Source organism: Panthera leo, chromosome D1, assembly GCF_018350215.1.
Source record: "Panthera leo isolate Ple1 chromosome D1, P.leo_Ple1_pat1.1, whole genome shotgun sequence".
NCBI lineage: Eukaryota > Metazoa > Chordata > Mammalia > Carnivora > Felidae > Panthera > Panthera leo.
The window spans coordinates 17788424-17802684 of NC_056688.1; the positions used below are offsets into that span (position 1 = coordinate 17788424).

Genomic DNA, 14261 nt, shown 5'->3' on the forward strand with positions numbered 1-14261 from the left:
AAGAATGAAATCAGCCTACTTGGAAGTTAAGGCTTCCTCTTGCTGGCAGCATTGTGCATTTAGAATCCAGAAGCTTCTTAATCAAAGGATTATCTGAGGTCTTACTCATAAAACATGTATGTCTGGCAGCAGTTTAAAAATGAGCTGTTTTTTATGAGGTTGCACATGGTCTTTCTCCACACCCTTCCCTGAAGCTAATTCTTAAGAGGTGAGACTTCGAGAAGTTTGGTCATGTAATAAAATCAAAGGTGAAGAAAGACTAATGTGCTTTCCCTGGACTAAATGCAGTATGGAAGGGTTCACATATTGCCTTGCGTATTTAACACTCCATTTTCAGTAATTTGCTCTTTGGCACTATGGTTGTTGCCTTTCTCCACATATGTCTTATAGTGAAATCAGAGAGAACTTTCTCCTCTTTTTCAGGGGACCTTTTCATGACTTCTTCCCTCCCCACTCCAAAGCACTACAAAGGCTTGATTTTTTTCACTTTTCAAAATACCATTCTTGGTAATTACCTTTTAAGTAAGAAACAGTCATTTTATGTTGGTTTCAAATACCCCACTGTTATAACAAGAAAAAGAAATGTCTTGTTATAAAGAGAAAATAAAATTTAGGAAAAGAATAGTATTTATATAAATTTTAAAGAACATTCTTACTTCACTGATGATATGAAGCATGATGTCTGTTAGCTTCCAGGTGAAATATGATAAACTTTAAAAAACAGGAAATAAAGAAAAATTTATTTGTAACTAGAGTTATTTTAGGGTAGGTGGGGAATCAAATTACTTTAGTTAGAATTTAGGCAAGGCAGGAGATTAGTGTCCTTATAAAAGTACTTCACTACTTTGCATGGTTTTCAGGCCTATGATTTTACTTTTTCCTAAAAAGTGATTGAATATGGTTTAAAATTTCCCGTATATAAAATACATGCAGATTTACTCAGTGAATATACAGTGAGTACCTATTGTATGCCAGGCACTATGATAAGGGATGGAGATGCAAAGATAATAGGATCTGTACGTGCTTTCTAGGAGCTCACAGTCTAGCACAAAAGAAGAATCTTAATACGTTTTGGTAAGTACCGTAATAGAGATAGGCACTTGTTTACCAGTGCTCCGTATGCCCTTAACAAGTGGATAGCTGTGAAAACAATCTTCATATGGCACCAAGAACAATGGGAATGAGAAAGTATTACCATGACCAAGTTTCAGGGGAGGTTGAGCCTCACCATTATCTTACTTGTTGAGCACTCTCTGCCTGTCTTCACACATGGCACTTGGATGCAGCTTCAAAGTGATTTGGGACCGTATAGAAACTCATACTCAGAGGTCAACACATTGTATGCAGTTATCACAGACAGTAAGTGATTCAGCAAGACAGACCCACAAACAAACTATGAACTACATGTGTTTGTAAAAACCAGAAAAAGTAAAAATGGTGGACGGTGTTTGTTGGTTGGTTGGTTTTTAATCAATGAAATTTGAAAATGGCTGTTTCGGAGTTAGGACTCCACTGTTATCTTTCCCTTCTTTTATAACATACAGGGCCTGTTATCTGTACCATACTTGGATTCTTTATTAAACATTGTCATTGTTTCTCTATTTGTTTCTCTTTTGTCCTTTCCTGCCAAGATTTTAAGTTCTTGGAGAGCAAAGGCTTCTAGTAGTTTTGTACTTTTCACAACACCTATAGACTGTGGTATTAAATAACTAGTGGACAGATGTTCAATGCAAATTTGTTAAATTAAGAAAGTGGGTTCTAGTTTGTCAAAAAGGATATTTCAGTGATATAATAATTTAATCTTTGGTGATTTCATTGTTGGTGTATTGGTGATTTCAGTGTTAAGGGTGTTAAGGGTGAGATTTGTGTTAAAACAGCTTCTGGTCTACAACAAGTAGAACATTTCTCCCAATGAGGCGCCTGGGTGGCTCAGTTGGTTAAGCTCCTGACTTTGGCTCGGAACATGATCTTGTGGTTCGTGAGTTCAAGCCCTGTGTCGGGCTCTCTGCTGACAGCTCAGAGCCTGGAGCCTGCTTCAGATTCTTTGTCTCCCTCTCTCCCTTCCCATCCCCCGTTTGCACTCTCTCTCCCAAAAATAAATAAATAAACATAAAAAAAAATAATTTCTCCCGAGAAAAAAGAAAAGCATTTTATTTGATTTTCAATGGGAAGGAACATAATAGATCTAAGCATTTGAAAGACCGGATTTCTGAATTTTGAATGGAACAACAGCTTAGTTTTTAGTTAATTACGACCCCCAATCTAAGGTTTTGCAGATGGCATAGATTCATAGGACAAAATAAGATCATTAATTTGAATTCCGTGGATTCTGAATCGACTGTATATGTAAGTCATGTTTTCTTTTTGTATTGTTCTAGTAGTTCTTATATGTTAAAGTATATCAGATTCTCAGATTAGCAGATAGAATAATAATAAATGGACAATATAGTGGGGTTGGGGAGAGGAGAAAGATAAATAGGATATGTACATAGCTCTTTCTCTGTTTGCTCTTCTCCTTTGGTCCTCATCTCCTTTTGATGTAGAATTAAGAGGGAAAAGTGATCAAGCTGGACAGTTTTGAATTGTAGAAAACAGGTTTGCAGTATTCTGAGGTAATTCTACTATATCGTTCGGGGAACATAGATATAAGTGTGAGAAAAATCTCTATATTCAGTGTTGCAGCTGTCTTGATTTTTATTTTAAAGTCATGATATCTTACTTTGAAATTTCAGGGGCACCTGGGTGGCTCAGTTGGTTAAACGTCCGACTTCGGCTCAGGTCATGATCTCATAGTTCGTGAGTTCGAGCCCCATGTTGGGCTCTGCGCTGACAGCTCAGAACCTGCTTGGAATTCTCTCTCTCCCTCTTTCTCTGCCTCTCCCCTGCTCATGCTTGGTCTCTCTCAAAAATAAAAATAAACATTTAAAAAATTTAAAAAACAAATTTTAAATAATTTTAAAGGAAATAGATCATCAGATATTTATTTTTCTAATACCGGGCATGGATTTTAAAAGATTCTGATAAGCCATTGCTCTTATTCTAGTCTGATTCTTATATTGATTGTATTATGTACTAGAAATTTACAAAGAACACTTCTTCCTTGATTTTGTAACTTTTCCTAATTACTTGAAGGACGCAACATTAAGTCAAACATTGAATTCTGATAGATTATCTTTCCTCTGTCCCCGTTTCAATGTACTGTTTTGTGGAAGTGGTGAATTTGCTAATTCAAATACTGTTTGGTGTTGAGTAGTCTCTAGAATTGAGGGTTAACAGATTTTGATATTGAAAATCAACTTTCTTGAGGTACAATTTGTATAAAATAAGTTGCAGTCCTTTTAAGTGTACCGTTGGATGAGTTTTGACAAATGAATACATTCAAGTAACCATTACCTTAATTAAGATACAGGACCATCACCCCAGAAAGTTCCTGCGTGTCTCTTTGTGGTCATTCTTACCCTTCCTCCCAACCCTGCCCCTAGGCAACCACTAATCTGCTTTTGTTACTGTTCTTCAGTTTTGCCTGTTCTCCATTTGGAATAACATAGTATGTACTCTCTTTTGTGTCTGTTTTCTTCTGCTTAGCATGATGTTTTTCTGATTCTTACATGTTTGCTACACGTGTGAGTTATTCCTTTTTTTTTTTTTTTCCTTGCCAAGTAGTATTTTTTATAACGGATACACAACAGTATGTTTATCCATTCACGTGTTGATGGACGTTAGAGTTGTTTCTAGTTTTTGGCTCTTATGAACAAAAGTGCTATGAATGTTTGTGTACCAGTCTTTACGTGGACATGGGTTTTCATTTCTCTTGGGAGTGAAATTGTTGCGTCATGTGTAAATGCATACTCACCTTTTGATAAGAGTACTCATGTTTATAAGAAATTTCTAAACTGTTTTCCAAAGCATTTGTACCATTTTACACTCCTGTCAGCAGTGCATGAGCATTCCAGTTGCTCCACATCCTTGCTAACATTTGATATTATCAGTCTTTTTATTTTTAGCCATTTCTAGTTACCGTATAGTAGTATCTCATTGTATCTTAATGTGCGTCTTCCTGATGACTGCAGATGTTGAGCACCTTTACCTGTGCTTATTGGCCATTCAGTATCTTTCTTTGTGATGCGTTTATTTAGATCTTTTATTCTTTTTCTTTTTTATATATAATTTTATTTATTTATTTTTTAATATGTTTTATTTATTTTTGAGACAGGGAGAGACAGAGCATGAACAGGGGAGGGTCAGAGAGAGGGAGACACAGAATCTGAAACAGGCCCCAGGCTCTGAGCTGTCAGCACAGAGCCCAACGCGGGGCTCGAACTCACGGACCGCAAGATCATGACCCGAGCCGAAGTCGGCCGCTTAACCGACTGAGCCACCCAGGCGCCCCAATATAATTTTATTTTTAAGTAATCTCCACACCCAACATGGAGCTTGAACTCACAACCCCGAGTTCAAGAGTCACATGCTTCACTGACTGATCCAGCCAGGTGCCCCGAAATCGTTTGCTGTTTTTAAAAGGTGTCCCCTAGGGGCGCCTGGGTGGCTCAGTCGGTTAAGCAGCTGACTTTGGCTCTGGTCATGATCTTGCCATTCGAGAGTTCAGGCCCGCGTCAGGCTCTGTGCTGACAGCTCAAAGCCTAGAGCCTGGTTCGGACTCTGTGTCTCCCTCCCCTGCTCATGCTCTGCCTCTCTCTGTCTCTCTCTCACAAAAATAAATTAACATTTAAAATAAATAAAGTAAAATGTGTCCCCTATTATTGAATTGTAGAGTTGTTGTTGTTGTTGTTTAAATATAATAAAGATACAAGTCCTTGATCAGATATTTGTGTCGTGAATATTTTCTCCTACTCTGTGGCTTGCCTTTTCATTTATCAGTGTTTGGAAGAGCAGATATTTAAAATTTTGAGTCCAATGTATGATTTTTTTTTCTTCTGTGGTTGATGCATTTTGCATCCTAAAAGATCTCTGCCTACCCTAAGGTCTTGATGATTTTTTCCTGTGTTTTCTTATGAAAAGTTGAAACCTTTGTGTTTAGGTCCATGATTCACTTTAATTTCTCACGTAGGGTTATGAGTGAGGTTCATAGTTTGTGTTTCCTGTACTGTGATATACTTATTCCAGGCTTTCGGTTGTAGTAGGCTCACATACTTGTGACATTGCACGACAGCGAGAAATACGTGTATTCATTAACATGCAATCTTTAACATACCCTTTGTTTTGTGCATCAGACTTATTTAAAAGGTCATGCTCTTTGCATAAAAATCTTTATTCTGAAGAAATTGTTATTTTCTCATCATCACTATACTTGCATTATTCTCCGTATTTTGTATATTGATTTTTGGTGAAGCATTTAGATACTGCAAAGCTGAAAGTGTTAAATCTCTGGCTAACACAGAGTTCAGGATCTTTAGATCTTGATCTGTGATCAAACAGCCTTGGGTGTCAATCAGGGTTCTGTGATGGGACATCTCTCTTCCTCTGGTTGTGGCCCTCTTTCTCTCGCCTTGCCTTGACTACTTTTGTTTGCTGTCTAGCTAAAAGGAAAACAGTTCTCCTGTAGAATCCAGGTGAGTGTGTGAAAGAAATGAACTGGTTGAGCTCGCAGGTTCTTTCTTTGTCTTTTCTACTTTTTTCTCCTTTCTGTTTATTTTTTCTATGAGCCGGGGTCTGTCTTTGAACTTGTTCGTTTTGGGAGAACATCTGCCGGTGCTCTTCTTTGTATAGTCAGTTTCCCTCACATAGTCAGTTTTTTTCTGAGTAGATTTTTCTGAGAGTGAGATTGGATTTCTCTAGGGTTTACCAGGGGATGCTTCTAGCCTTATGTCCCAAAATACTTGATTTTCTTGGGTTTAAATACTAACTAGAGCACCGAAAAACACAGTGCGGTGGGGAGGATTTTGTGTTACACATAAATAGCAGAGATGTGAATAGGCTTCCGTTCTGTCTCCTCTCTAATAATTCATCTTTTCCACTTTGCCGTAGCTGTTTTTAATCTTGAGGCAATTCTACTCTACCTCTCCAGCGAGAGACCAACATATATGGCTCTTCGTGATGTTCTTGTGTTTGTTTTGTTTATGGGGTTAGTACTCTGATTTGTGATAAGGGCCTCACATGTCATCTTGTGTTTCTCCAGATAGAATACAGTTCATTACAGTTCATTATTAATATGTAATAATGTCTTTTTCTCTCCATTTTCTCTTCCTTCTCTCTTTACCCTGTGGTTCTTGTGCAGGTCTTGTTCAGCGTTGTGTGATCATCCAGAAGGATGACAATGGATTTGGGCTGACGGTCAGTGGAGACAATCCAGTCTTCGTACAGTCTGTCAAAGAAGGCAAGGCATTTTTTAAAACAGTCTTGTCACTTGGGAGCAAACAGAGTAAGAACAGAAAAGCTTCATATTTCTTGTGCATAATAAAATAATCAACATGCATTGCTGGTCATGTGGCCTGTTGGGCTAGATCAGTCTTTAGTGTCATATTTATAGGTACAAATTTACCCTAGGTGATTTTCTTTGTACTCACTAGGAAGAAAACAGTCTCATATAGTTTTAGAAACCGTATGACTCCTTGTTCATGTTTATTCATTATCACTTACAGAAATTTATGGACTTTTATTTTTTCATGGCACCAGAGATATTTTGGTAGACCAGATTAAAGAAATGGTTATATGCTCAAAAACATCTACTTTTCCCAAAAAGATAATAATAATATGTTCTGTTACTCTATGTCAAATACTTTATTTGGATACTATAGTTTGAGGTAGGTATTTTTCATCCCCATTTTATAGGTGATATTGAGGCTTAGAGTAAGAAAACATAAAATTGACTGATTTTATGGTCACACAACTAGTGAGTGGCAGAGCCCATGTTTTTTAACCATTTGGTTATGTTGCCTTTTTCAACAAGATTATCAGTACATGGCAAATGAATTACATTTTGAGTAATTAATTTTTCTTACAGATGGAGCAGCCATGCGGGCTGGAGTACAGACAGGTGATCGAATCATCAAGGTAAGGAAAAGATGGAATTTATGGTAGATTAAAAAACAGCACATATTAGCCATATTTGGGGTTGGATTTGTTTTTCGGATTGGATTTTTCACTTGGAGTTTTACAAAAACAGTGCATTATATAGGATGTATTTATAAAAAACTTATTTATTTTAAGGTTAATATTACTCTACTGAAGGGCATAATAAAAGACTCGAATAAATGAAGTCTTGTTCTGGGATAGGAAAGTAAGTCAGTTATAAAGATCATTTCTCTCCAGACTAATCTGTTAGCAAGAAAGTCTCATCAAAATATACTAATATGATTGAGGAGATGTGTCATTACTTGTGAAACTGATGATTCTTCCAAATGGATTTTACAGAGGTATAAGAATAGCTAAAAAAAACAAACACGTATGGGTATGTGTGAGATGAGATGTAGGGATTAATTCAAAGCAAGTGGCTCTAGTCTAGATATAGACCTATCAGTCCAGAAACAAGCCTGGAATTCTGACAAGCATGAAAAGAGTGGATTGGTTACTAATTACTCTTTTTTTTTAAGCTTATTTATTTACTTTGAGAGAGAAAGAGGGAAAGAGAGCACGCACGCAAGTGGGAGAGGGGCAGAGAGAGGGAGAGACACTTCCAAGCAGGCTCCACACTTGTCAGTGCAGAGCCTGATGCTCTGCCGTAATCAAGAGTTGGATGCTTAACCGACGGAGCCACCCAGGCGCCCCAGTTAGTAATTATTCTTGAGACAGTTGAGTAATTTGAATACTTAAAATCAAATTACTGTACAGGAAAACACACCATGAATGTATTTACAACTACCTGGAAAAAAAATATTTGAAACTTAGTATAGAGTAGGATATACTTGCTTGTAAAGAGCATTTTTAAATTCCTAAGAAAAGAATAAATAAATAGCTTAATAGAAAAATAGGCAGAGAATTTTATCAGTTCCCCAAAGTAACTGAAATAAATATTATAGAGAATATGTCTCACCTCACTGATAACAAAGAAGTAGAAATTAAAATGGTGAGTGAGGGGCGCCTGGGTGGGTGGCTCAGTCGGTTGAGCATCTGACTTGAGCTCAGGTCATGATCTCACAGTTTGTGAGTTCAAGCCCCACATCGGGCTGTGCACTGACAGTGCGGAGCCTGCTTCGGATCCTCTGTTTCCTCTTTCTCTGCACCTCCCCAGCTTGGGTGCGTGCTCTCTCTCAAAAATAAACAAACATTTAAAAATAAAATGGTAGGTGCAAATATATTTGGTTGTGAGGAATTTTAGAGATTATTGATAATACACATTTGGCATAGTTTAGGTATGGTAAAATGGCTGTTTTCATAAACTTGTGAGTATAAATTGGGTAGTATCTATTTGGATGGAAATCTGTGAATTTGCATCAAAGATTATATACTTTCAAAAAGTATATAACCTTTGACCAGAAACTTTGCTTTTGGGAACTTAAACCTAAGAAAGTAAGTTTACAAATGTGAACTGGTATATATACAGGGAAATTCATTTCAGCCTTATCATATTGAAAATTTGTAAACAGGCCAAATGTGCATAAATGGAGGGTGAGAGAAAGAAATTCCATTTCATCTACATCTGTTAAAAAAAGAATGGATTAGGTCTGTGTGTGCCTATATTGAAAGATATCCACAGTAGAATGAAAAAGTATTTGCAGAAAAAAAGACAGATATAATGTATATGTATATGTGCCTGTGTATCTGGTGTGTGTTTGCTAAAATAGTGTCTCACAGATTAAATTTCTTGGGTTAATAGTGATCATCTCTGGTGCGCATGGTTAGTATTTTACTGCTGTTTTTGACACTGACATATTTGAACTTGTAAAAATTAGCATTACTTACATCAACAAAAATAATGGTAGATCCGTGTTTGATATTTATATCTTAATTTGGTTTAGTTGAGACTTTGGATAACCTTTCCCACAGTTAGCCTGTCTGAAAATTAATTTTCATTGTAAAGATTAGGTCACGATTGGAAACCTCAAAGTAAATTGAGTATTGTGGAAATATTGCTTATTTTTTTATCTTTCAAAAAAATTAGTATGATTTTGACAAATCACAGAATTTGTAATTAAAAGCAGAGAAGTCCTTTTTGTTTGCAAGAGTCCTTCACTGTGAAGGACTTGTAAAACCTGTTGCATGGTGTATTTTGTCATTTTTCATGGTAAATTGTAATGTCCTTTAAATCAAGGCCTTATTTTGCATTCAACTTCATTTGATTGCTGAGTATACGTTATAGAACAGTGAGAAAAGTGAATATTGCACCCAATACATACATATTTTAATGTAGTTATGTGTACTATGTTATATTATAATGGGTTGTACTATGTATAATAATTCCTGAAGTCAATTTATCCATTCTCAGTGAAGTGTACCTGACATACACTTTCCATTTTCTTAAAGGTGAATGGTACATTGGTGACTCATTCAAACCATTTGGAAGTGGTGAAGCTAATCAAATGTAAGTGTTATTCTTAGTGTTAATTGGTTTCTGAATTCCTTAAAGTAGGGATCAGCAAACATTTTCTGTGATAGGCCAGATAGTAAATATTTTAGGATTTGTGGGCCTTACAGTGTGCTAGTCAACTTTGTCATTGTAGCACAAAAACAGCCATACACAGTATGTAAATGAACGGGTGTGGCTGTGTTTCAGTAAAACTTTATTTTGTCAGAACAGTCTGGGCTGGACTTAGCCTCTTGGCTGGAGTTTGCTTTAACGCTGCATTAAAGGAAAGTCTGAGGCGAAAATTCTTAATTTACTAATAACTATCTTCGGTCCACTTCATATACATGGTTGATTATAATATCCTTGTCATTCTTGGTAATATGGTAATACGGAAAGCATATGGTAATATGGAAATGCATGAGTCATCTGAGGGGGAAGAGATTGAGAATTGAGATGGAATGACCCAGATGAACTGAAATGGAACTTTAAAAATCATCTGGCATAATCATGTTTCCTCAGATAAGTAAAAGATTAAATAAAATGCAGGGTAGTGATCTCTTGGAAATCTCCAGAGTTAAGAATTTAGAATCTTCTGCATCAGACTATTCCACAGTAAAGTAGACTACAATTGGGGCACCTGGGTGGCTCACTCAGTTAGGCATCTGACTTCATCTCAGGTCACGATCTCACGGTTCATGAGGTCAAGCCCGTCCTTGGGCTCTGTGCTGACAGCTCAGGGCCTGGAGCCTGCTTCGGATTCTGGGTCTCCCTCTCTCTCTGCCCCTCCCCCACCCATTTCTGTTTCTCTCATTCTCTCAAAAATACACATTAAAAAAAATTTTTTTTAAAGTAGACTACAAGTGAGAAATAGTTGTTTATAGCTGAGCAGAAACACTACTGTTTTATTTAATCCATTTTTTTTTCATAGACTGGACATCTTTTGGATAAATTTAATAAATGGCATTCCTCCTTGGCCATCTTACTGTTTAAAACAACCCTTGAATTCTTTTACGTTTATCAGACTCCCAGTGCTCTAAATGGTCACTGTAATCATAGTTCTTAATCTCAGTATGTTTTAAAAAGAAAAGGGACAATCAAAATTAGGTCTGCGTTTATGAATAAATTTGATTATTTATATGATGAGATTGTGATTTATGCATTTTTATGTGCTACATAAATATGATGGCTTATGATAATAACTAAATATATGCCTGATAACTAACTATTGCAGAGTATAAAAAGATGATTTCTTTAGTTTTTTAGGTTATATATTTTATCCATTCCAATGTAAATTTTACTTAAAAAGTTAAATCCTATCACTATAGCAAAAGATGACTTATCTAATAACGAGAGCCTAGCTAAAAACTTAAAGCATAAAACACTCTGAGTGTCCAACAGATATAAATTTGCAGTGCCTCAAACCTGTGTATACTATAGCATACTAAAGTATACTATACTTACGCTGGAGGTCCCCCATGTCCTACTGTGTAATGAATGCATTTTCTAGACATAATACAAGTGATTTCAAATGAAAGCAGTTGAAACATAGCTGAGGAAGGGAAGGGAAGGGAAGAAATAGGAAGCTAACAGAGGCAAGCACATGGATAAGTAAATAAGACATAGTAGATGACTTTCTCACAGAGAGAAATATAATAAAAGAAAACCTTGAAAAGCATATGTACCTAAAATACCCCCAAATAATAGCATTTGTGACCAATAAGTGTTAAAAAAAAATGGTTTTTAGGACCCCAGACACTGAAATAATTGACAGTGAGTTCCATGGACAGTTAAATAGGGAGAAAAGTATGAATGCATTTAAAAGTTCTATTGGAAAGTCTAAGAGGAAGATTTTGTTATTCAAAGGTCAGCTATCTAGAAAAGTCCTTAATTTGAAAGTCTCATTTTTTTCTCAATGCTAGATAAATGAGCGTCTGTTGTCGAGTCTTTCTGGTCAGGGTTGATTTTGCTTTCTGTGCTTTCTTCCCCCTGTAATATGCTTAGTGAATTTCTGTCTTCTCCACAGTTTAAAATAAAAACTCACTATTTATTTATTGGGTTTTCTTCTCCAATTTTCGTGGGTTTTTTTGGTCATATGCATTTTTTAAAGTTATTTTAAAAATGCGTCATGATACTCTAGAAAATTAGTTAATCCCTGCCTAATTATAGCGTCTTAAAATAGGATCATTCCTTAAATTTACATTTGAGAAATTAATTGAACATAACCATTAGTAGATGGTTGCTACTAACACACTCTTCCCTAAATTAAAAACAATTCTTGGGACTAGAAATTTTGTTTGCTTTTATGTAATATCTGATATTTTGAGTGGTAATTTGCTATCTGAAAATGGCACTGTTCTTTTAGATTTTTAGGGGAGTAACAAAAGAGAAATGACAAGTTGGATTCTTTTTTTCTGGAGCAATGGTTAGCAGATCATGCTTGCTTACATAACTGGATCTTATAGGACTGTCAAAGATGAAGTAGTGAAATGCTGTAAAAAAAGGTGACAATGTTCTTTTTCCTTCCCTCCCCTTCCTCTATCTACCCCTCCAAAGCTGGTTCCTATGTAGCTCTCACTGTGCAGGGACGCCCACCTGGGTCGCCCCAGATTCCACTTGCCGATTCTGAAGTAGAGTCATCAGTCATTGGACATATGTCTCCCATCATGACATCCCCTCATTCACCTGGAGCATCTGGGAACATGGAGAGAATTACTAGTCCTGTGCTCATGGGGGTAAGAGGGGGAAAACTTCTTTATAAATGCTCAGTTTATATAATGGTGCCTTTGCTTTCTATTAAGAGTTTTGAAGTGTTGAGCTGACAAATTCAAGTTCAAGATAGTAGAAAACAGCTCCCTAATATAAAAATTTATATAATAGTTTGAAATGATTATAGGGTATTGGGATAACACATTTAAGTAACAAATATTTAACACCTGCCATATACAAAACAGGAAGTCATTCACAAAAATACAGTTAAGATACCCTATGTTCAAGGTCCTTAGTTATCTTAGAATATATAGTTTAAGAAGACAGAGGTATTTTTGTTTGTGTATTGTTGTGTCCCCAATGCTTAAAATATTGCTCGGCGTATAGTAGGTACTTAAACCTTTGTTGTTTGAGATAGAATCAAGGGTATATGAGTAATTACAATACAAAGGCAGAATGTAGACATTATGAAGGGGAAAATACTAAGTTCTGTGACAATTCAAAGGGAGGAAGTACATCCAGTTGTAGTAAGGAAGGACTTTATGGAAGGCTATTAATTGAATTGGACCTTGAAAAATGGGTATCACTTAAGTGGTGGCAGTGGGAGAAAAGTAGCCCAGGTAAAAGAAGTAGAATAAAGAGAAACAAAGAGCCAAGAAAGCACCAAGTATTGGGGGGAAGTTGCCAGGACTCTCGTTTGGCCGGTGCCTATTAAGGCTTGAAGTAGTGGGAGATGAGGCTTGAAAAAGGTAAGACTATTTGAAAAATCACAACTACCAGACTCATTTACATGTAACTGGGTGGGCAGTAAGAACCTATTAAAATTTGGGGGGAGCGAGAGAGTGATTTTAGGAAGGCTAATTAGATAAAATATTATAGGGTTGTGAAGCAAAGAGAGAGGAGTTAGGGAGCTGTCTTAATATTTCAGGCAGGAAGTACTAGGAGTCGTGCATGGGGATTGGTAATACAGATCCAAAGGATGGAAAGTGTAAGATCTTATTCTTGTACTTAAGGCAATTTCATTTCTCCAGCTAATAAACAGTATTTAATGTTTTCTTGAACTTAGTTTAGTAAAAGTGAAATAAAAGGGCTGAAATTTCTCAATAACCTTCTAAGTGTCATGTCTAATAGCCTGTCTTCATAACTGCTATTTATTTTAGCTTCACTTTCCCTGTATTGGTTCTTTTTTGTTTGGTTGTTGTTGTTGTTTTTTTTTATCTTTTTTCTAGGAGGAAAACAATGTGGTTCATAACCAGAAAGTAGAAATTCTGAGAAAAATGTTACAGAAAGAACAAGAACGGCTGCAGGTACTAAATTAGAAATGGGGCTGTTTACAGGCCAGTGAAAATGTGAGTGGGCATAGTTGAGTTGATATTTGTCATGATCACAATCACGCAGTATTGTAATCAATGCCATCTGCTAATTTATTAAGAATGGACTTTTTCTATATTTTCTTGACATAAGTAATTAATTCTCAAAATATTTTTATAACTTTTCAGTTATTGCAGGAAGATTACAACCGAACACCTGCCCAAAGATTGCTAAAAGAGATCCAAGAGGCCAAGAAACACATTCCTCAGCTGCAAGAGCAGTTATCCAAAGCCACAGGCTCTGCTCAGGTAGCATCGCTGTTAAAAATGCTACCCAACTTTTTGCAGGAGATTTTTCTTCTGGGAATGTGTTCAGTTCAGAGGGTTGCAGTTGCCTTTTTTAAAAGTGATTTTTTTCTAGCCTAGGCCAACAGGATGTCCTGTGTAGCATGTTACAGAAATAATGATGAACTAAAAGAAATGTGGGCTTCTAATTCTCTGCTTGCTCATGATATCATGTTTCTTTGTTCCGTAATAACTTTAAAAAGAATTGAGTGCTTTTGCTTTGATGTAACAAACTACCAAAATGTATTCAGACGCATATATTTACATTTTTGAGACTCATTCTGCCATTTTGTAACAGAATGGCAGTTAAGTTTTTAGGAACAGATTTTATAAAATGACAGGCATTATGCTAAATACAGAGACAAGCGTTTTCTTGCTTAATCTTCACAACAAGCCTCCAAGATTAGATTCTACTATTGTTTCCCCCCCATTCTACG

General features: G+C 36.3%; 1 protein-coding gene across 9 annotated transcripts in view; it reads left to right on the forward strand.

Moving 5' to 3' along the window:
• Nucleotides 1-14261, forward strand: part of ARHGEF12 (Rho guanine nucleotide exchange factor 12) — a 148117-nt gene that overhangs the window by 79163 nt on the left and 54693 nt on the right. For 6 of the 9 annotated variants that reach the window (XM_042906887.1, XM_042906890.1, XM_042906882.1 and 3 more), the window contains 6 exons: nucleotides 6236-6379; nucleotides 6962-7011; nucleotides 9421-9478; nucleotides 12017-12195; nucleotides 13399-13476; nucleotides 13669-13788. In XM_042906887.1, the coding sequence (XP_042762821.1) occupies nucleotides 6236-6379; nucleotides 6962-7011; nucleotides 9421-9478; nucleotides 12017-12195; nucleotides 13399-13476; nucleotides 13669-13788 (629 nt within the window). The remainder of the gene's footprint in view (nucleotides 1-6235; nucleotides 6380-6961; nucleotides 7012-9420; nucleotides 9479-12016; nucleotides 12196-13398; nucleotides 13477-13668; nucleotides 13789-14261) is intronic. The other 3 variants (XM_042906883.1, XM_042906885.1, XM_042906888.1) reach the window with 2 other exon arrangements.